Genomic DNA, 20838 nt, shown 5'->3' with positions numbered 1-20838 from the left:
AGATCCTGAATCCAGAAAGAGAGACACAGGATGGTGCAGACATTCAGGGGGTGGCTTACCCCTGAATGATGTAGGGGGTGAGACTTGGTGGTCCCACGTAACATCTGGAAAGGATGGAGCCACAGGAGATGGTGGTGAGGTGCAGGTCTGCTTTAAGCATTGAGAGATGGCATTCAGGCCAGCTCAGCTACAAATTCAGATGGATCCCGAAATCCTGATTTAGAGACTCCAATCAAGGGGAGAATAATGTCTGGGAGATCATTAGCCATCATGTCCATTGTAGCACGTGGGCTCATCATCATTCCCAAGAGATAGGAAATGCCATTCCTTTGGTGTTGCTTTACCTGGACACTCTGATCCTGAAATCCCTCAGGAAAAGTGCTATGGTTTTTTTTATCCCAGTGTTTGTACTCCCATCGCCTTCACTCTCGGCACATGACTGTCATTGGCCATTTGCCAGGTGTTATATCTGCTTGTTGGGGAGCTTTTCTGTTCTTCTAACAGTGTTATATCAGTAATTTTCACACCATTTCTCCATCATTGTTTGTTCCTCAAGGTATGTTTATATGTTCGATTATAATATTTTTGGACTTATACCTACTGTTATTTAAATTTTTTATCAACTTATATTTAGTATTAGGAGACCCCTGGAATTATTCATAGCAGCTGAAGACTCCAAAATATGTCCATTTTTGGAATTGGACATATTTAGTTTCCGTTGTGTTACTTCTAGTGGTTGACTTCAGGCAACTAATAATCTTCAACTTTTCATCATCTGTTGAAACAGGGATAAAAACAGCATTAAATAAGATCAGGCATTTTTAGAAGGTGCCTGCACAAAAATCACAGAGACAGGAAGTTTCTGTTTTCATTTCTTCGATAGAAATATGAACTTAATTTATATTAAATAGTGGCTAATTTTCTTACTATAGCGTGGTTTTGAATTGTTTGTATTCTTTGCACACTTCAATGAAATAGACAGCAGAAGTACATTTATTACCAGCTTTGGGAAAATCAACTGAGAATAAATCAGTGTCTCTGTTCATGCTTTGATACTGTATCTAAGATGCAGTGTCAGTTTTTGAGCTCACAGAATCCCTGTCATTCGTGCCCAGCACAATTTGTGCCAGTTCCTTGTCTGTTTTCACTAGTCCGTGAATGTTCACTAGTCTTAGATGTTCACTCTGTGTCCCCACAGAATAGTGGCAACCACTTAACCGTAGTAATTACGTTGATTGGACCCTGTCACCTGCCATGCTTGTGGCTTAAGTGATAGTGTGAACGCCAAGTTCTGATCATGCTCACTGCTGATGCAGTACCCATACATGTTAGTTTTCCCCCTTGAATTTCCTGAGTGATCATTTTGTGCTTTCTCATGGCTAATACTTTGTCTACATTATAGAATTATAGATAGCGGTTCTTTTCCATGGGTGCGTTTAAGTCTTGCTGTCTCTTCTACAATCATCATAATGAATGTTATGACTCCATTTCTCATTAATAGACCAGTAATCCTAAGAGCAGCTAGTTTTTGGTGAAGTTTCTACTGTGCTATTACTAAGCTATTAGTGAGATAGATTTCTGGCTATTTCTAATGGGACTTTCATTTTGTACTGTGAAATAGATAAGAACCAAAAACTTTATGGCTTTAATCTTATACTAATTACACTGATAAAGTTTTGAAGATGAGTCATTTCTTTCATTTTTTGGCTAACTGGAATGTGATCGATGGGTATTAAATGTAGGACAAGTCATATTTAGTGACCTAGATTCTCAATTATTTTACTTTTGCATTCAGTAAACCAGGTAATGTGTGTGTGCTGTGTTCTCGCCCGTACGCTTATAGTATCTGTAAGCCTGTAGCCCCACTCTTACGGATTAACTTAAAAGTGGCATTCACTGTGTCTCAGATTCCTTTCTGAGGATGAGGGAATCTTGTCTTGTCCTTCTTGGTATTCCCAGGACCTGTTAACACAGTGGTGGTATGAAATACAAACTAGGCAATAGATATTTGCGGAACCTGACAAGCGTGCTTTTGTGTTGTGTTGACATATTAAATCCAAAGTTTTTCTCATTATATTAAAATAGCTAGTTTTCAGTCAGTGTTTTTTTTTAATTCATTTATTTTTTAAAACTTTTCTTATATTGTTCATTTCTCGTCAGTGTTTGATTTCTCCCTTCAGGTGTAGTGCCATAGTTCTCCCACCACCACAGAATCCATGAACCATCACCACAGTCCCTTTTGCTCTTCCCTCCCCTGTTGGGACCCCTCCACAGGTCTGTGGTCAACCTGCAAGCTTTGTCCTTTTCCTGATCCTTTGTTCAGTTTGCTTGTAGTCCTCCTATAAGTGGGACCATTTGGTATTTCTCTTTTTTCCTTTTAATCAGCTTTTTTTTTTTTTTAAAAAAAAGATTTATTTATTTATGCATACAGAACTGGGATACAGGCCAGAGTTGCAAGGGCAGTGAGAGGATTCACCAGAGTCAGAGTGGGGAGCAGAATAGGCAGATTGAGGAAGCACACTGCTGAGAGGAGCAGTGGGTGGGTCAGGAGAGGTCTGCCGCGCGCGCCATGTGGGTCACCTCCGGGGTCGGGGATCGAACTCATGTGGAAGTGGCTTTAGCTTCTTAGTGCTGTGCTTTAACCAGCTGTGCCACAAGGGAGGGCTCCTAATCAGCTTTTTGATGAACAGGTAACATAGAGGCTCTGAACACTTTTTTACAATCCAAGTGCTGAGCAGACTACTTACGGTGCCAGTCAAAGTCGTCTTTCTCTTCCACAAAGAGAGGCCACGATCTTACAGAGATACATTTCAAGATACTTTATTAAAAGTGATATATAGAAATGAAAATAAAATGAATGTTTTTGCCTTCCTTGAATATTTTCCTCAGCTCTGTCTCTATTTTAATAAAAAGCTTTCAAAATGTCAGCTTGATTTTGACTATTTTGTTTTTTCCTGAGAAATGAACTTTTCAGCTGTCTTAGGTTACCAGAAATGGGACTTAACTAGCATATCTGGAGCCCCTCATAGTGGAATTATAATTATCATATTAGCATCATAAATCATCACATCTCCAAACTCTATTAGGTCTTTAGAGCAACAGCTGCAGCTTTGTTCTGTCTAGATGACGTTTCAGAAAAGTCATTTCTGTTTTTATTCACTTGAATTTATAGTTTCTCTCCTCCATTGACATTAGCCAGTAAATCCATTTGTTTCCATTACCAACAAAATAAACTAAAACTGTACTTTTATATGTTCTCTCACAAATTCTTTCAAGTTGTATATATGCCTTTAATTTGATGGAACATCTGGGTAATATATCTTGTTTCTCCTCTGTCTTTAGGCAAATGCCTATTTTCTTTAGCCTGGCCTCTCATATAAAAAACAACAACAACCCACAGTAGAGCTCTGTCCCATCTGTTGACCCAGCTACATATAAATTGGGCATCTAATTATAAAGGAATCGGATAAGAAAACCAAGTGACTCCATCAGATGTACATTGTTATTGTTCATTAAAAAAAATAAAAGCTGCCGTGTTTTATTTCAACGACTTGCTAGCTTTGCTGAAAAAGAGTATCATAAATGCTACCAAGACTATTTCAATATCTGTTTTAATGCTATGGAAATGTTAGGGCCGTTTTTCCTAATGTGAAGCAAGCTGCAAAACCCAATTTAAAACATTTTCTAATAGCCTAGTACACAAGCACATCTCAGCAAGTTCTGAAGATGGTCTGCAGGAATATAATTACACTTGACAATTGTTCTGATGTTGGTGGAACCAACTTATTCCTTTACAATTCTTGAAGGATAACAGATGCTTCAGTAATTGTGGTTGGCTTCCTGGACTTCTCGGAGGCAAGTACCTCCCAGCCCTGGCTCACCTCATCTGTCATTTTTTCTGCTTTGGTTCACCGTGGATGGACTCAGCTTGGTGAAAGTGTTCCAGCCACTTGTTTGCATGGTCATTTCGACTGGCATTTGCTTTCAATTCATAGCAGTATACAGGTTTAATAGACAAATAAGTGTCAATTTCCCCTAACTTCTGAATGAACCTGGAACCTAATGCAGACATTGGCATGCCAAACCTAAGTGTTTGTAGCCAAATTGACTGAACTGTTGACTTATTTTTTATGGTTTTATTGAGGACTCACTTGGAGATCTGTAAATGCCCAGATTTCTTTTGGGTAATAGGAGGGGATTTTTCTGCATAGGTCAGTACTCATTCTTTTTCTTCACAAAAGTTTCTAATGTGTTAAAAATATGTATACATGTGTATATATATTTGTATATATGTATATGTATTATGTGTGTATATACACACACACTCCACATTAAAAAAGAGCCTCTGTAAAGCAAAGATAACATCACACTTTGTAAATTTAAGTCATTTCTTAATGAAGTTTAATGCCTGTTCTACCGTCACACTCCCTAGTTTATTAAACTTGCCCTTACGGCTCTTTATCCAAGTTATTAGAGGTCTCAGATGCAGTTGAGTCCACTTATTGCTATTGGTCTTTTTACTGTCTTGAGCCATAATGTTATCACGTCCAGTCTGGGTAGAGAGCTCTTAAAACCAGTGGAATCTCCTAGTCAGTGAGAGCCATAAAGGTGGCTTTGAAGTGTGAATGAGGTCACTTTTAGAAAGTGATTATGGAGGCTAGTTGACATGGTGACCCATCTGGTGTTGGTAGTTGGGACTTTTACCTCAGACTTCCTGGGAGGTGGAGTCAATTGCCCATGGCCAGTGATTGAATTAATTGTGTTCAAGTAATACAGTCTTCTAAAAAAAAAAAAAACCCCAAAGGATGTGGTTTGGAGCACATCTGTGTTGGTCATGTGGGGAGACTGGCAGAGGGCATGAGGCTGTATGCCCATCCCACACACCTCACACTGGGTACCTCTTCTTCATCTGGCTGGTCATCTGTATAATACCTGGTATAAACTGGCAAGTGTTTCTCTGAGACACGTTAGCAAATTAATTGAACCCAGGCAGATGGTTGTAGGATTTGATACACAGTGAGTTATGCCGAAACACAAGTGACACTATGAACTTGTTGTTGGCCTCTGACATGGGGACAGTCTGGTGGAGCTAAGCCCTTAACCTGTGGGTTCTGATGCTGTCTCAGGAAGACAGTGTCAGAATTAAGTAAATTACCATTGGTGTTGGAAAGAACATGCTCGGAGATGTTCTGATTCTTAGGCTCTTTAAATCTTTAATATTCTGCCTTTCTGATGCCACTGGCTTGTTGAAAAGGCAGGACTGCTTGATAAATTTGAATTTGTTAAATCACTTATTCTTTAATTTATGCTTACTTAAGAATATTATCACATTCTATGTGTCCAAAATTACATTCTTAGACTCTTCAATGTTAATAGACTCTAGTAGAATTCCACAACTAATATTCAAATTTTCCTATTTAAGTCTTTGACCTGGCTTGTTTAAACCAGGATGCAACCTAGAGCCACACATCTCACCTTGCATCAAGAAGATGTGGTATATATACACAATGGATCAAGAAGATGTGGTATATATACACAATGGATTATTACTCAGCAATCAAAAAAGATAAGCTCATGCGGCAACGTGGATGGAACTGGAAAAGATCATACTTAGTGATATAAGCCAGAAAGAAAAAGAAAAATACTAGATGGTTTCATTTTTTTAAGCCTTTTAATCTGGCTTGTTTAAACCAGGATCCAATCTAGAGCCACACATCTCACCTTGCACAAAGCTCCATCTTTCTGGAACAGCTCCTTGCCCTCCTACACGTGCTGCCCAGCATAGCAGTGACCAATCACATGGCTGAGGATTTTGAGTGTCTCCCAGAACTGAAAGTGTTAAACAGTCTCACTCTCAGAGTGTCATGAGTGCTAAATATAGTTAAGACAATGCTGCTGATTTAAAAACAGAACCAGTATAAACAGTTTTGTTTCATGTTTCTTTATTCCTCTGTTTTTAGGGATGGAAAACATTGAAGGGGCAACAACTTTTGGAGCCCTGGAAAATCAACCTGATTTCCAGACCCCAGAGTTTGTAAGTGCTACTACTCTTTCTTAAGTTTGTATCATCAAGTTTTCACAGAATGGAGAGAAGTTTCTTCAGTTTTGTTTTGTTTTTTAACAAATTCTAGCATCAGTGGCTGTAGATCTTGCACAGGTCCTGCCAGCAGACTCATGTTCAGAGCTCTGGTTCTCTGGGGCATGGAAACTGAGCAGTGTCTGCTCTGAAATTCTTCCCTGTGACTGTGAGTGGAGACTCGTCCTGTAGTAAAAGAGCATCACCCTTCTGAAGCTTCTGCTCCACCCACTGATAATCTTGCTATCAGTTCCTACTGTGTATCACTCTGAAAACCAGTCTTTACTGAACTTATGTGGGCACATTGCCCAGTCTGCATTCTGGAAACTTCCGTAATACAACCTATTAGACATCTCATGGAAGGCTAGGAACATTCTGTTGGTTGTTCCTACCAAGAGTGGAACTAAATGCTCTCAGTAAATTAGAGTCATTAAAGATTAGCCATGGCTCCTACCCTCAAGGAATTAAAAATCTTATTAGATGCTACTGTGATTTGGTTAATGCCTTGTTTAGAGAAAATTAAGCACATAGGATGCCTTGTGCAGAATGTCCTTTCTGAGCAGATTTTGTTAGTTTATTTGAGGAGGGGGGTGGGAAGGAGTGTTTCTCTGACTCATGCTCCATTTTATGGAACCAGATGTGCAGGAAAAGCATGCTAGCACTACCTCGATTGACTGATTTTTGCCCCCTGCTGCAAAGGGTTTGTCTTCCACTCTGTCACGGTAGCAATGCAAAAATCCCTTTCTTAGTTTATTTTCAAAGTGGGATGCACTTATCATTGCCATGATCAGCAGAGTGCAATTGTATTATATTATTGATGAAGACAAAAAAGAACTCATGTGCTTTTCTTCCTCTCACTCACTCTTTATGGATTGCTACCCAATTCAGCCAAGAGTAAGGAAACTAGGCGATGCTTTGAACTGAAAAGGGATTGCACATAAAATTGTATCCACCATGCCATTTTATTTCAAAGTGTGGGACTCCTGTGGTGTCCCAGCAGATTGCCTACTGTGAAAATCACTTGGATGTAATAGAAACACATAGTATTCAGTGACTTCCCTCTTATATTCAATGAGACTTTCAGTGAAGGAAATTGTGAATACTCACCAATATTCCTGCATCTTAAAGCAACATTGTAGTTTTGTGATTTTTCTAACTCCATGGTTAGAACTCCAAAGCAGCATGGACAACAGATATTTCATGCTGGAATAGAAATCCCTTTTTTGTGTTTTGTAATTTTCTAATTACAACTTACTGATACTCTTTAAGCAACATGTCTAGTCTGTGTGCTTTCAGATGTTGGTATACACATCTATCGTTCACACCGATTCCGGGTTTGGAAATAAAAGTATCCTTCTCAGGAGTAAGTTTCAGTCTATCTGTCCTAGCTGTTTGAGGCCAGCAGGCCTATGCAGACCTATTCTTCTTGCCTTCTCTGCCTTCAGTGTTAGCTTTCCACTAATACACCCATTTCAGCTTGGGAAGACTGAGCCCTGCCTGTAATGGTCAGAGGCAGGACTCCCAGGATGCATACACTGTACCAAGAGACTTGTTTCAAACATGAATCTGGAAACACCCAAGCAGGAAGGGGAGTTTTAGATGAACCAATGCTCTGTCTTTCACTGTCTTGCCTCCAGAATTGCGATACATCCCTTAGACCACGCCTGGGAACTGAAAGCTGTGAATGACAATTTCTGAGTGTGGGGGTTTGATGTCAAATTTCTGCATCTTGGACATTGACTTCTAATTGGTGTGCCCGTGCCATGCCAGCAAGGAGTCTGTATTCCTCTGGTGTGTCACAGTTGTTCACACATCTGATGCCCATTGGAGGCCACATCTTCCTTCAGTGTATAAATAGCTCCTATTTTCTCTGGTAGCCCTTAGCCTGCCAGGTCAGAGTAAACAATTAAGTGTTTCCCAAACTGCTGTCTCCATGGTAAACAAGCAGGAGGCGTAGAAGGTGCCTTGCATCTCAGGGACCCCAGGGAACCAGACACTGCCCTTTGGGGCAGCCTTTTCTGCAGGCGGAAAGTCACAGCATCGATGATGACAAGTGGTGGCTGCAGCTGTGTTTGCAGGGGGATTGGGCTGATGCCAGGACAGATTCAAGTAAGTTAATCCAAACCAAATTTTTAAAGCAGAGGCCGGGTGACAGTATAAATCTGGGAGTGAAAGAATCAAAAAGCAAAGCAAGTTGAAAACATAAAGAAGATGGGGAAGAGTAAAAAGAATCGAAACTTGAGTATTCTGTTTTGTCCAGATGGCATTTTGGAAGGTTGGCCAGCAATTAGCTGAGTGGAACTAGAAGAAAGTGAGGTCCAGGCTGTGTTTACTCAGGCCTTATCCTCAAATAGTTCAGATTGTAGGAGCATCAAGAGCCTAGTGTTTTTATACAACGGAGTGTATTTAAGTAGCTTGGTCAACAGGGAGAAGAAAATGCTTCTCGTTACTAGCTTGCTTCCTTCAGAATTTCTGTTTTTCTTTTGTTTGAAGGAGCTCTCGGAGCAGTGCTAATTGAGTGACTTTAGTTACCAGCCACTCAGTGAGCATATGAGTGCTCCAGCTCTGGTGTCCAAGATGCCAGCAGGAGGGTGAAGGGTGCCCTGCTGTGCCACCTAAACTGGGGGTGAGCCAGTGCTTGTGGGGTCCCCCTCATGGCACCCTCCCCACACCCAATCCCACTGTGTGGCCTGCAGGGCAAGGCTCACCTTGGCTGAGCAGGGCCCATGCTGCACCTGTCCTTTGAGCTCATCCCCATCTGCCCATTGACCTGTCACTTATGTGGTGCACGACTTTGCTTTTCACCACCCACCCCTGGGGGAAGGTAGCAAAAGCAGAAATATTGGAGGGTGAACAGAGGTTTGATCACAAGTGGCACATGTATTTTATTAGCACAGACCTTGTGAGGAGCAGGGAACATGCTGAACCTGATATAAATGCACCCTGAGGGGAGGGACGGGTAGGTGGGGTTCAGGGAGAGGCCATATGCTGACTTTATAGAGAGTAAGTTGATAATGTCATATGTGTGAAGCCATCCCATTCCTGCTTCTGTATTTTTTTTTTAATTTTACTTATTTTCTGCATAGAAGAACTGGGGTAGAGGTCAGAGATGCTGAGGATGAGAGGGCTCACCAGAGACAGTGGAGAGCAGAATAGGCAAATCTACTGAAATCCACTGCTGAGGGGAGCGGCAGGTGAGACAGATTTGCTGCACCCTATGTGGGTCAGCTCCCTGGCCAGGATCAACTTATGAGGCAGAGGTGAAAGTCTTAACCCACAGAGACTTAACCAGGGAGGTCCACATCAGAGTCTTTCTTTATTTGACTTCTGCCTTATTTGGAGTAAACATAACAAAGCATTTGGGCTAGTAAAAGCATCTCAGTATTACAGTAGGATAAACCAGAGAAGACAATGAGAAGTAACATCATTTAGAAAGAATAAACCGGAAAAATAGACCCAGGAGGAGGAGAATTAAACTGTAGCAAATATATCTCACCTTTGTTAAGCATTCCTGCTTATGCTGAGAGAAGGAAGTCTGAAGAATAATTATCCCATTTGGAATTTTGTGTGACTGGCTCCCTTTTTATCAACAATGTTATTGTTTCCCTGAAATTCAAAATGTTTTCTCTTAACTCAGTAAAAATATGTGTGATCCCAAGAGTTAACTGTGAATCCACTTAGTAAATATTTACTTGGTATCTACTGTTTTAGACACAAAAAAAAGCCTGCATTTGTGGGACTCACATTTTGTGGGGGGAGATGTATACAAAACACAAAATACATAAAATGTCACATGATTGTAAGTCCTTGCAAGCAAGAGAGTACTGTGTGGGGGGAGGGGTCCAGCTTCCATTAGAATGTTCATGCCAACTCTCTGCCAAGATGACACATGAGATGCTAGAAGGAGATCTAGATGAGCAGCATTCCAGGCAGAAGGAAGAGTTTAAACAAAGATCTGCGGTGGGAGAAACAAAGACCTGCGGTGGGAGAGTTTATGTTATGTTTGAAGAAATGGACGGAGGCCAACAGGATTAGAACAGAGTGAAGGGCAGTGAGAACAGTAGGTGGTGGGGACTTCAAGTCCATTGGCAGCAAGTGGGGTTTTACTCTGAATGGGCCGGGGAGCCATCGGTGCATCTGAGGAGAAAAAAATGGGGGTGGGGTGGTTCCTGGCGGAGGATTGACTTGCCCTCCCCTGGTGATGTTTTAACAGGCTCCCTTTGGCTACATTGGGAATAGATTGGAGGAACAAGAACAGAAGCAGGGAGATTTTTTTTTTTTCTTTTCAGGAATCCAAGTGAGAAATAGTGGTAACTTGGTCCCAAGCATTAATGTTTCTAAGTAGAACCAGTGGTACCGGTAGATGGATCAGAGTTGAGGTACAAGGAAGAGCAGCTGAAGGTAACTGCAGTAGCAGCTGCTAGATGGACGAGTTCATAGAAGAAAATAAATAAAAATTCTGGCTTGGGCATGTAGAGTGTGAGACAACCCAGTGGAATTGTTGTTGTGCCTAAATATGTGAGTTTAGGTTTAAAGAACTAGACAGGGGGTTCAGTTAGAAATATGGGAGTTGTCAGTACACAAAGATGCTCAAGGCTGTGTGGCTGAGAACCATAAGGTAATGTGTGAGGTAGAATAAAGACCCTGGAAGATGATTGAGTAGAGGGAAAGGAGTTTTTGATTTATTTTGTTTTCAGATGGAAAGAATTATTGTTTGTAAGGTAATGAGGACAATCTAATGGGGAGAGAAAATTTGATGGTGTGGGAGAGAGAGGGAAGAATTCCGGGGTGAAGTTGTTGGAGGGTTAGAGGGTCCCTCTGGTCCATAAGTGTTGGGTTGCCCCTCCAGCTTACATGCAAAGGTGGCTCCTTTGCTCAAAGTAGGAGAGAAGCGAGAATATTAGGACACAGGTAGGATGAGTTCAGTAAATTTTGTTGATTGTTTTCTTGATTGCTTCTCATTTACCAATGAAGGGGTAGCAGGGCACTAGCTGAGATTAAGAAAAGAAAGGTGTTGAGGAGAAGGTGTGACACTTACTGGAGAGGAAGCGTGACCTGGGAGAGGGGGTGTGGGTGCAGGGAGCACACTGGAGATTGTGTTCCTGGCAGTTGTGTGTTTCCCCTTCAAATTCAGCTTTGGGGGAATGGGTGTGGAGGAGGAGGTGAAGCATTTGATTTACCAGAATTGGCATTTCTCTAAGTCATTTCAACCAAGCAAGTCAAGGGTATGAATCACAATGGTGCTTATGAGGTACTCAAGGCCCCTGGGCATGGAGACATGGTTCAGTGGGACAAGTAGACTTAGGCCCTACCAGAGTTTGATGGTTTTTGGAGTTAGGGTGAAGAAGAGCCTGGACTATAAAGCAAAGTGGTTGGATAGTCAGATGTTTATGACTAGGGAGGAGTTGCTGTCATTAATACATATAAGGGCTGGGATACAAATGCTGGAATGAGACATGTTGGAGTTGCAAAGACAGGACATTGGAAGGAAAAGCTATGTGGCATGGAAATCCCCGAAAGTGATGTTAGAAGCAATGACTGCATTGGAGAAGTGACAATGAGCTGAAGCTAGTCTTCAAAAGATGAGTGGGTGGCTGCAGAGGGTGGGGACCAGAGAGCAAGGCAGGAAGTCTGGAGCATGGCAGGAGGGAGGCCAGGAGGCAGCTACTACGGTGAGGAGTTTGGAAGTGCAGAGACCTGGTTTGGTCAGTATTTCTCATTCTCAGCACCCATGACATTTTGGGCCAGGTCTGTGTTGTGGGGGCTCTTCCAGGTGTTGTAGAGAGTTTGGCAGCATTCCTAGCTCCTAACCAGGGAGGGATGAAAAGGTCCCTCTCCTCAAGTGTGACAACCAAGTGTCTCCTGATGTCTCCTGGGGTGAAATTGCACTCATTTCCAAGCCTCTGAGTCAGGTGAATTCTGAAAAGGTCCCTGGTGCCCTTTGATAGAGCTATAGTAGGCAGTGTGGGGGCCGACACCCCAATCCAGATATGAGCGGATGTGGAGTGAACAGAAGGAAAATACTGCTCTCTCTTAAAAGGTGTTAGACTATGAAAGACCGGAGAATGAGACAGAGAAAATGAAGGAGAAATTGAGAACCAGGGATGATTGCCTTCTGCCAAGTAGAGAGACTTGAGTTTAAATATTAAGACTATGTGGCTCTCATGGCACAGCAGACCTCTCCTGACCCACCCCTGCTCCCCTCAGCAGTGTACTTTGTCAGTCTGCCTGTTCTGCACCCCACTCTGTCTCTGATGAGTTCTCTCACTGCCCCTGCACCTCTGGCCTTCACCCCAGTTCTGTATGTATAAATAAATAAAATCTTTTTTAAAAAATGCATGGATCTGTTGACTCTAGATGGAAGAGTAGCTTTGGAATGGCCACAGGGTGGTTTGCAGAGGTGGACGCAGGAACGAGGTAGGAGGAGCCATGTCTCCTACAGCAAAGGAATAAAGGGTCAGCATTGTTGCTTTATGAATTAGATGGAGAGAACCTGAGGAAGTTTTCTCTGACAGTTTCAATATCAGGGAAACACTGAGATGAAGAGAGAACAGTGATGGAGAGGAGGACACCATGAGACCTGGAAAAAGAATGAGAGAAAGTTCTAGAACCTTTGGGAGATTGTGATGGCCTGTGTGGGACCAGTGAGTCTGAATTTACACAGACCCCGAACTGCCCTGCTGTGGCCTCCCCGGTTTCTCAGACACCCTGAGCGCTGAGTGCAGCTGGGACCCGGGCTTGGCAGGATGGGCATAGTGAACAGACCAGACCATGGCTATGAGTATTCCTGAAGTGAGGATCTGTGAAACATGACCTCAGAAAGGAGGAGAGGGAAGGATAGAGGATGGGTGGTTCTAGAAAAGGAGTGTCTCTGGTGATGACAAAGTTCGGGGGGAGGAGGATGCAGTTAGTGTGACAGGGAGACTAGGGTGATGAGGACTGAGGCCCCAGGGGGCACAGGGGTAGGGCTGCTTTGGAGGACTCCATATGAGCCAGGCGCGAGACTTCCAGTGCCTCAGGAACAGCAGCCGAGAAGTAGAGATGGCAGGCTCTTGGGGACTCAAGGACACATCCTCCTGCAGTAGCATGGAAGGAAGGTACTGTTGGCCCCCAAAAACATGGGGGTTTAGGTCTGCAAGTGACACACCAAACAAGGACAGTGTCTTTGTTGGTCTGAGCTGTGAAAGCTGTGAGTGAGCAGAGCCAGCTGCCCAGAGGTCTGTAGATTCTTGTTTGCAGACTTCTTTTTGTTTTCAGAGTTACCGAACAAGCTTTGTTTCCAGGTGGGTTCAAAGATTCGTTGTAATCTTTGTTTTTAACCCCCAAATCCAGATTGGTTTGCTTACTTTTGGCCTGAATTGCCCTAAGTTGCCGGAGGCATTTGCAATTGGGGGCTATTGAGAGATAATGGTTTTATTTAGATAACCCAAAGCCTTTTTGGTAAGTTCCAGAAACCTGGCAAAACATCCGAAGTCTGTCACATGCTCACAATATTTTCAGGACCCTGAAGACTTGGGGGTAAGGCAGGACCTCCCACCTGACCTATCTTCTTTTTTTTTTTTTAACGTGGACTTGTTGGAAAACAAGTCCACGTTAAAAAACAAACCCTTGCACCTTCTATGAAGAGAGGAATAGAGGCAGTTGCTTTCTAGTTTTTGGCACTGTGCTCGCTAAGCTAAAAGAGAAATGAAACTTGACAAAAAACAGAACTCAAAGAGATGGATGTTAATTTAGCAAAAGGACTCTCATGGGAAATGAGGTCAGAGATAAAGTAGACCATGAGAATTGCCCAGTGGACCCATTTGCTGTGATAGAAATCGCTGTGGCTTCTCATCATCAAGAGCTTTTGTGTGGCCAGGAAGAAATGATGATGGATGTGGACTTTTCTTGAAGATAGAGAGAAGAGGACTTCTGCTGTGTGTGTCTGATCCAGAAGCTACATTAGTGGGTTTGTTGGGGTCGGGGTGAAGGGGGTCTGAACAAAAATAGGCAGTCTGGCATGCAAAGATCTCAATCAGAAATTTTTTTTCAGTCACCTCTTTGGAATGCAGATTTTACTTTCTCCACATGGCACTGCAGACCTCTCCTGTCTTACCCACTGCTCCCCTCAGCAGTGGATTTCAGTAGATATGCCTGTTCTGCTCCCTACTCTGTCTCTGGTGATTCCTCTCACCCTCCACCTCTGGCCTGTACCTCAGTTCTTCTACACACACACACACACACACACACAAACACAAACACACACACTAGAACTGGTACAATCCTATGTTAATTTGCTTTTTTTGAGAATTAGATTGAAATAGAAACCCACACTGCTTGAGAATTTTCAAACAGGAATATAATCATCCAAATGAGTTTGCATTACTTGGGTAGAATAAGAGCTTTCAAATTTGCTCATGGAATCGCAGTTGCTAATCTTGAGGTGATCGAGATACAGCTGCCAAAATAATAGAGACACACCCCCTTTTCAAAAAGGGTGGTGTTAGAGTCAAAGTTGGGACTGCACTAAACTCTGATAACATGGACACATCGAAGCTGGAATATTAGTCTCCAGAAATATTACAGTGTGAGATTTTTAAGCAGATGGTCTGTGAATGCAAAAAATCTTTCAGGAGCCAACAAGGGTTCCATTTGACATGACTGATGCCTGTGTGGATTCAGTAAAGATAAATCATATCAAATGGAACACATTTCTTTTTAAAAGGAATTGCTAGAGTAGTATAAGGGGACAGCCACAATGTATATGTGTGCTTTTATTTTAACAATGCGTAGGGAGTAGCATTTAAATACAGAATGAAGAAAAACAAACCTAACGAGAACTTGCTTATCGGACAATTGATTTTAGGAAGGCTGTGGAATAATGGATGGAAATCAATTTCTTGAGGAGATAAAAATCAATATGAATTAAAGTAAGCTCTTGTTCCTAATTCATAAATATCAGCTGCTTAAGTAAAGATTTGAAGAGCTAGAACTGATGACAGATCACATGAAAATGCAGGGCATTTGCCTGATTAAACTATGAATTGTGCATGTAACAGCAATGTTAGAAAGGTGATGCAAATCTGGTTCATCCATATTTATGTGTCCAAAACAAACAAACAAAAAAATGCTCACCGTCAGCCTCTAGTTTGATCCCCAACCAGGGAGCTGACCCACATGACGCAGCATGTCTCTTCTACTGCTCCTCTGAGCAGTGGATTTCAGTCATTTCACCTGTTCAGCTCCCCACTCTGTCTCTGATATGTCCTTTTACCCCTCATACTTTTGACCTGTACCCCAGTTCTTCTATGAAAAAATAAATACATAAACCAAAAGCATAAAAAAACCCACAGATTTAAATATTTGACAATAGTAAAAGGTGGATGGAATTGGAAAACCTGGTACCATTGACCCTTGAACAACATGGGCTTAAATCCACTTATGTGTGGACTTTTTTTCCTACCTGAGAGTTCTGTGTTTCATGGATTCAACCACCCACAGATGTGGATCCTGAGGAGAGGGAGGACCAGTTGTAAGGTGCTTGAGCATGTGTAGATTTGGGCACCTGAGGGTGGGTGGGGAGATGGAACTCAGTCCCCTGACTGCCAAGGGATGATTGTGTTTAATTTGGGGGAGTCAGAAGTTAAGTGTGGATTTTCTTTCCTTTTCATCAACTCAATTTTATTTTATTTTTTTCACATCATTTATTGAGGTAATATACATCTACATTCTTGTATCAGCCTTGAGGTTTTATATTTAAACTTATATAAATGTATATTTTCATGCCCTACCCACCTCTGGTGCCCTAGTAATCTTCCACCTGCAGTTTGGCACCTCTGTCTCTGTAGTATTCCAAGGTCAGCTGTGTAAGACAGTGGATAGAGAGTACCTATAGGTGGACACAGGCCATTTAAGTGGAAAGATGATATAATAATTAAAATACTACAACTTTTTGGAGGGATCCAAACATACAGAGATTGTATTGGGTGACTGGAAAAGTCATGACATAGTTTTTCAATGCAAAAATGTGTCATGACTTTTCAACAACCCAGTTTAATAGTCTGGAGGGACATTATGGAAACTTGAACCTGGACATGTCTGTGGGAGTGTGAAGACATGGAGGACTTGGTGGTTGATGGAGAGTAAGGAATGAAAGGAAATGATCTTTCTGGAATATTCCAACTCAGCAAGTTATTTCGGGCTCACCAAAGAATCTGAATTCCATTCATTTGGGGTTCACCACCCATTCAACCACATGGTTTAATTGTCAAAAATCCTTCCTTTTGTATACAGTATTCATTCTATCTGGCTTATTCCCCGATTTTTCAGAAGCTCTTGACTAAAATACTTTATGAATTCCTGCCCCACAAATTATTCCATTTGAAATTCAGGGAGCTATCTATTATCTGGGGGATGTCAAAATTAATTTGACAAAAACATGCATGAGGAATGCAAGGAACCCTGGGCATTTGGAACAAAAATGGGATATCAGTATTTATCATTTAATTCAATTGGATTTGAGGTCATTTAGGAACATATCACAATAATGATCAAGAAGTATTGCAAAAGTAGAATTGGGTTAATGTAGAGAATGCTGGCAAATACCTGGACCTAAAAAAAAATAGAATTAACATGAAAAGTTGTGATAAAAATTTAAAGGTAAACAAAAGTTGAGGAAAACACATACAATTTTAAATTAGCAGGGTTGCTAGAAATTTGAAAAAGGAAAGCAATGAAATTTCAATGGTAACTGCCCTTTCTATTTTGAATTCTTAATTAATTTGGAAGGCCAAAGGGTTTTGGTAAGATGATTTGAAATATTTTGATTTCTGAAGTCCTACCAGTTAACTGTGGTTTTCCCTGTTGCAGCAAAGGTGCATTTTAAATGTGTTCCTTATGTCTGTCTCTGGTTAAAAATAAATAAACAAAATGTAAAGATGCCTTTCCTAGAAACCCTACAGCATCCTTCAAAAGGAAAATGCATTTATAGTTCTTTCTCCCATGTCATCTTTTGAAATGTAGTTTGATGTGACTTTGACAGAAAGAGCAATTTCATCAATGACAGAGGGCAAATTAAAACCTATCAAATGAGGAGTATACACATAGCTGGAGTAAAATTTGATTGCTAGTCCAATTCCCTTAAAATAAGTACATAATGAAATTTTGACCGATCATTCAGGGAATAGTCTGTCAGATATCAGCACCATCCCTTATACTTCTAAGTGTTTTTAAAAAGTGAATGTAGTATCCTGTGAAATCAGGAGTTAATAGGTTGAGAAGGGAGAGATGGATGAGAAGAGGTACTTTTGAGACCTGGAAAAGTGTTTTTATATATCACTATTAATTTTTGTCATGGGAAGTCATTCTAAAAGGTTGAGCAGGTGAGCAGGATGCCATGAACCCCCAATCCAGTGTACCCCTGCTCTTAGTCCTCTGGGGCCAAGTTGCTTGATCAGGTCCTCAATTTTCTCCTGTGTTAAAAGCAGAAAAATCAACAGATTTCCTCACTAACATGTTGTTCAGTGATTGAAAAGCATTTGACTGAACTTAAAAGCATATTCATAAAATATTAATCCAGTGAGGAGTTTTATCTCAACTTGATGGATTCTTATCCTTGGCTACAGAGCTTGTGGGCTCAGGGTGGCTTAGCCTGGAGTAGCCACTGCCCGACATTGCTCGGTCCAGCATGTCCCTCCTCCTCGCCTTCAAATGAACTCAGTATGTTGGTGTCAAGAACGGGTTCTCTTCTTGCATGGTGCACACGAGCAAGCATGTGCAACTTATGCTCTGAGTTACAAGTGTATTTGGTCCCTAGAAAGTTGTCAGTGGGTGTGGAATCAGTCACACCCAACAATATTATAAATACCAGCTCTGCAGTCATCCATCAGCACATGTATAGGGCTCTTCGACACTTGCTAATAGCATTTTCAGTTGAACCAGAAATAAGAGCTACTTAAATGATGTTATTTTGAATACAGCCCTATCAGCTCCACGAAATTTTGCAGTGAAATTTTCATTGTTTCACTCATTTAGTAGTTAAAGATCAATGTGCTTTGAGAATTGCCTGGCATATCTCAGGGTCTGCTGCATGGCCACAAGCAGGGAGATGGTCGCCTCTGTTCAACTGGGCTTACTGTCTGAGGGGTGTTCTTCATGCAGCCACTGCTGGTGGGGGACTGGGAGCCTGTAAGCAGGGTCCAGAGTTGAACAAGTCCCAAGAACACTTACTAAAATTGCCTGCAGAGGTAGGGAGGACTGCAGGTCTCAGCCCCAAGCGGACACCAGAATCGGAGTGTTTCCCAGTTCCATGAAGGTCCAGGCACTAAAATCTGTACCATCATCATGCACTAAAATCTGTACCAAAATTGATACCAATCAAAGTTTGACCAGAGAAACAGGATCAGTAAAGTATACACACACACACACACACACACGTTCTTATGAGTCATACCTACATTCACACAGAAAGTTTAGAGAGATCTACCTCAAGGAACTGGCTGCTGCAGCTTTTGGACCTCATCTGTAGCGTCATCTCCAGGAAGAGGAGGCTGGAAACTCCTACACAGGGGCTGATGCTTCAGTTCATCAGGTCCATGGATAGAACTACTTGTTTTGAGAAATAATCTTCAGGCCATTCCACGTATTCAATGAATTCTACTCAGATCATTGAGAAGAATCTCCTTAAATCCCAGTTAAAGTCAACTGTTTGCAGATGTTAGCCAAGTTGACAGAATACCTTCATAGCAACACCTTGATTATTGTTTGATTAAATAACAGGTTATATTGCCTTGTTAAGCTGGCCCCTGAATCTGATGGTGTCAGTGGATTAATTACAGGAGAGTATCCTGATGGCATCACATAACAAACCCATGAGGCTAAATGAGTGAGGAATACTTGGATTGCATTGGACATGGAGTTGCCCTAGATGAGTGGGAGGAGGTGAGGCTAGAAAACTTGTTTGAGGTCCAATGTAGAAGTGTTAGACCAAAGAATTTGGATATTTGAATTAAAAAAAAAAAAAACAGCAGTGTTGCCACAGTTCTGTCCAACAGAACTTTTCCCGGTGGTAGAAATGCTTGCGTTCCTCAGCTGTCCAACATCATAGCCACTTACCCAATGTGGCTGCAGGAACTAGCAAATGTGGCTGTTGGGATTGAGAAACTGAAATTTTAGTTGGCTTTTAATTTTAATTTATAGTCATTGAATAGCCAAACAGGGCCAGGAGTTGATGCATTAGTTAACATGGCTCTGGATAGATAACAGTTCTCTTGTATATGCAGGGAGGGTTAGAGGAAGAACAGAAAATAAGCCATCCAGTAGTAGATTACTTCTTGAGTTACAGTGCAGCAGGCAACAGCAGAAAAGTAGTAAGTAATAGAGATGATTGGTGAGGGAGAAGTGAATCAGGGATAGAAAATCTTCTCCATCTTGCTGGTCACTTCTTACTTGCCCTTCTCCTTCCACCCCAGCCATAGGTTCTGTTAGAGCCTCAGAGTTCATCCCAGCTAATTCTCATTTTGCCCATCTTGTGCTCACATCCTCATCCTCAAACTCCGTGTTGTCAACTTCATACTGGTAGACTTAGAGTGCTCTTCTCGGGCCTTCCCTGGTGGTGCAACAAGTAAAAGCACAGTGCTGTAAAGCTATCTGTGAAGCTATCTGCAGCCATTGAAGCATGAGTTTGATCCCCAACCAGGGAGGTGACCCACAAGGTGCAGCAGACCTCTCCTGTCTTGCCTGCTGCTCCCCTCAGCAATGGATTTCAGTAGCTCTGCCTGTTCTGCTCCCCACTCTTTCTCTGGTGAATCCTCTTACCCCACACCTCTGGCCTGTAGCCTAGTTCTTGTATGCATAAATAAATAAAATCTTAAAAAAAAAAAAAGGTTCTTCTCCAGTCCAGACTCCTGGAATCTCCACTTGGGAATATCACACTTGGTCTTCCCTTCCTGATCTCATTTCTTTTTTTTTGATAAATATATTCATCATCTCAACTGTTCAACCCAAAAGTACAGTCCTCCTTGCCTTCTTGTTTTCTACTCAGATTCCAGGTGTCAGTCACTTTGTCAGTCTGTCCCGCTCTCCTCATCACTGCCACTGCCTCCTCACGTGGGCCACCATCTTTCTTTCTTGAACTCTCTTCATCATTTCCACTGCCTACTATCGAGTCTGTAAAGAATTCCTTAAAAACAGAGATCAGTTAATTTGTTTATTTGTGATGTACAGTGGAATTTTTGCAGGTTGCCTTATCACCAAATGAAGAGTTAATATAAGTTGATTTATTGATATGTATTGATTGAATATATTTATTTATAGTCCTCTTAAAGAGATACTGTTGGGGCATATCATCATACCATCCCTTGGGGCATGTATTCTACTAAGAGATACAGACATTAATCAAACAATTACACAAATAACCAGGCAATTAAAATTATGAGAAGTTAAATTTAGGGAGTATGAGGTACACTGAGCATATATAAGGAGGAGGCCCACGCTAGTCAGAAAGGAAGGTTCCATAAAAGGTCATTAGCCAGAGAAAGGGAGAAGAGGGCTAAGAACCTTCATGTGTCAAGAAGGGAGGAAATTTTTGATGGAAAGCATTTTAACCATTAAATGTATTCATGGAATATGGAAACTTTCAATTGTATTTGGCTTGAATGGAATCTGAACCTTTCCAAGCCATTTAAAGCTGCCTTTTGAAAGCAACAAGTTAGAGCCTTTATAAAACGTATATAAAGTGGGTCTGTTAAAAAACACTTTGACTTGCAAGTACTAGCTCTAGTAAA

General features: G+C 41.6%; 1 protein-coding gene across 2 annotated transcripts in view; it reads left to right on the top strand.

The window, feature by feature from the left end:
* The window catches only part of ANO6 (anoctamin 6), a 179995-nt gene that overhangs the window by 63565 nt on the left and 95592 nt on the right, over positions 1-20838 (top strand). For both annotated transcript variants that reach the window (XM_012720473.1, XM_012720472.1), the window contains one exon: positions 5961-6034. In XM_012720473.1, the coding sequence (XP_012575927.1) occupies positions 5961-6034 (74 nt within the window). The remainder of the gene's footprint in view (positions 1-5960; positions 6035-20838) is intronic.

Source organism: Condylura cristata, unplaced genomic scaffold (assembly GCF_000260355.1).
Source record: "Condylura cristata isolate star-nosed mole 26May11 unplaced genomic scaffold, ConCri1.0 scaffold00004, whole genome shotgun sequence".
Taxonomy (NCBI): Eukaryota; Metazoa; Chordata; class Mammalia; order Eulipotyphla; family Talpidae; genus Condylura; species Condylura cristata.
The sequence above is the reverse complement of the archived record's forward strand: the minus strand, read 5'-3'. Positions and strand labels throughout refer to the sequence as shown.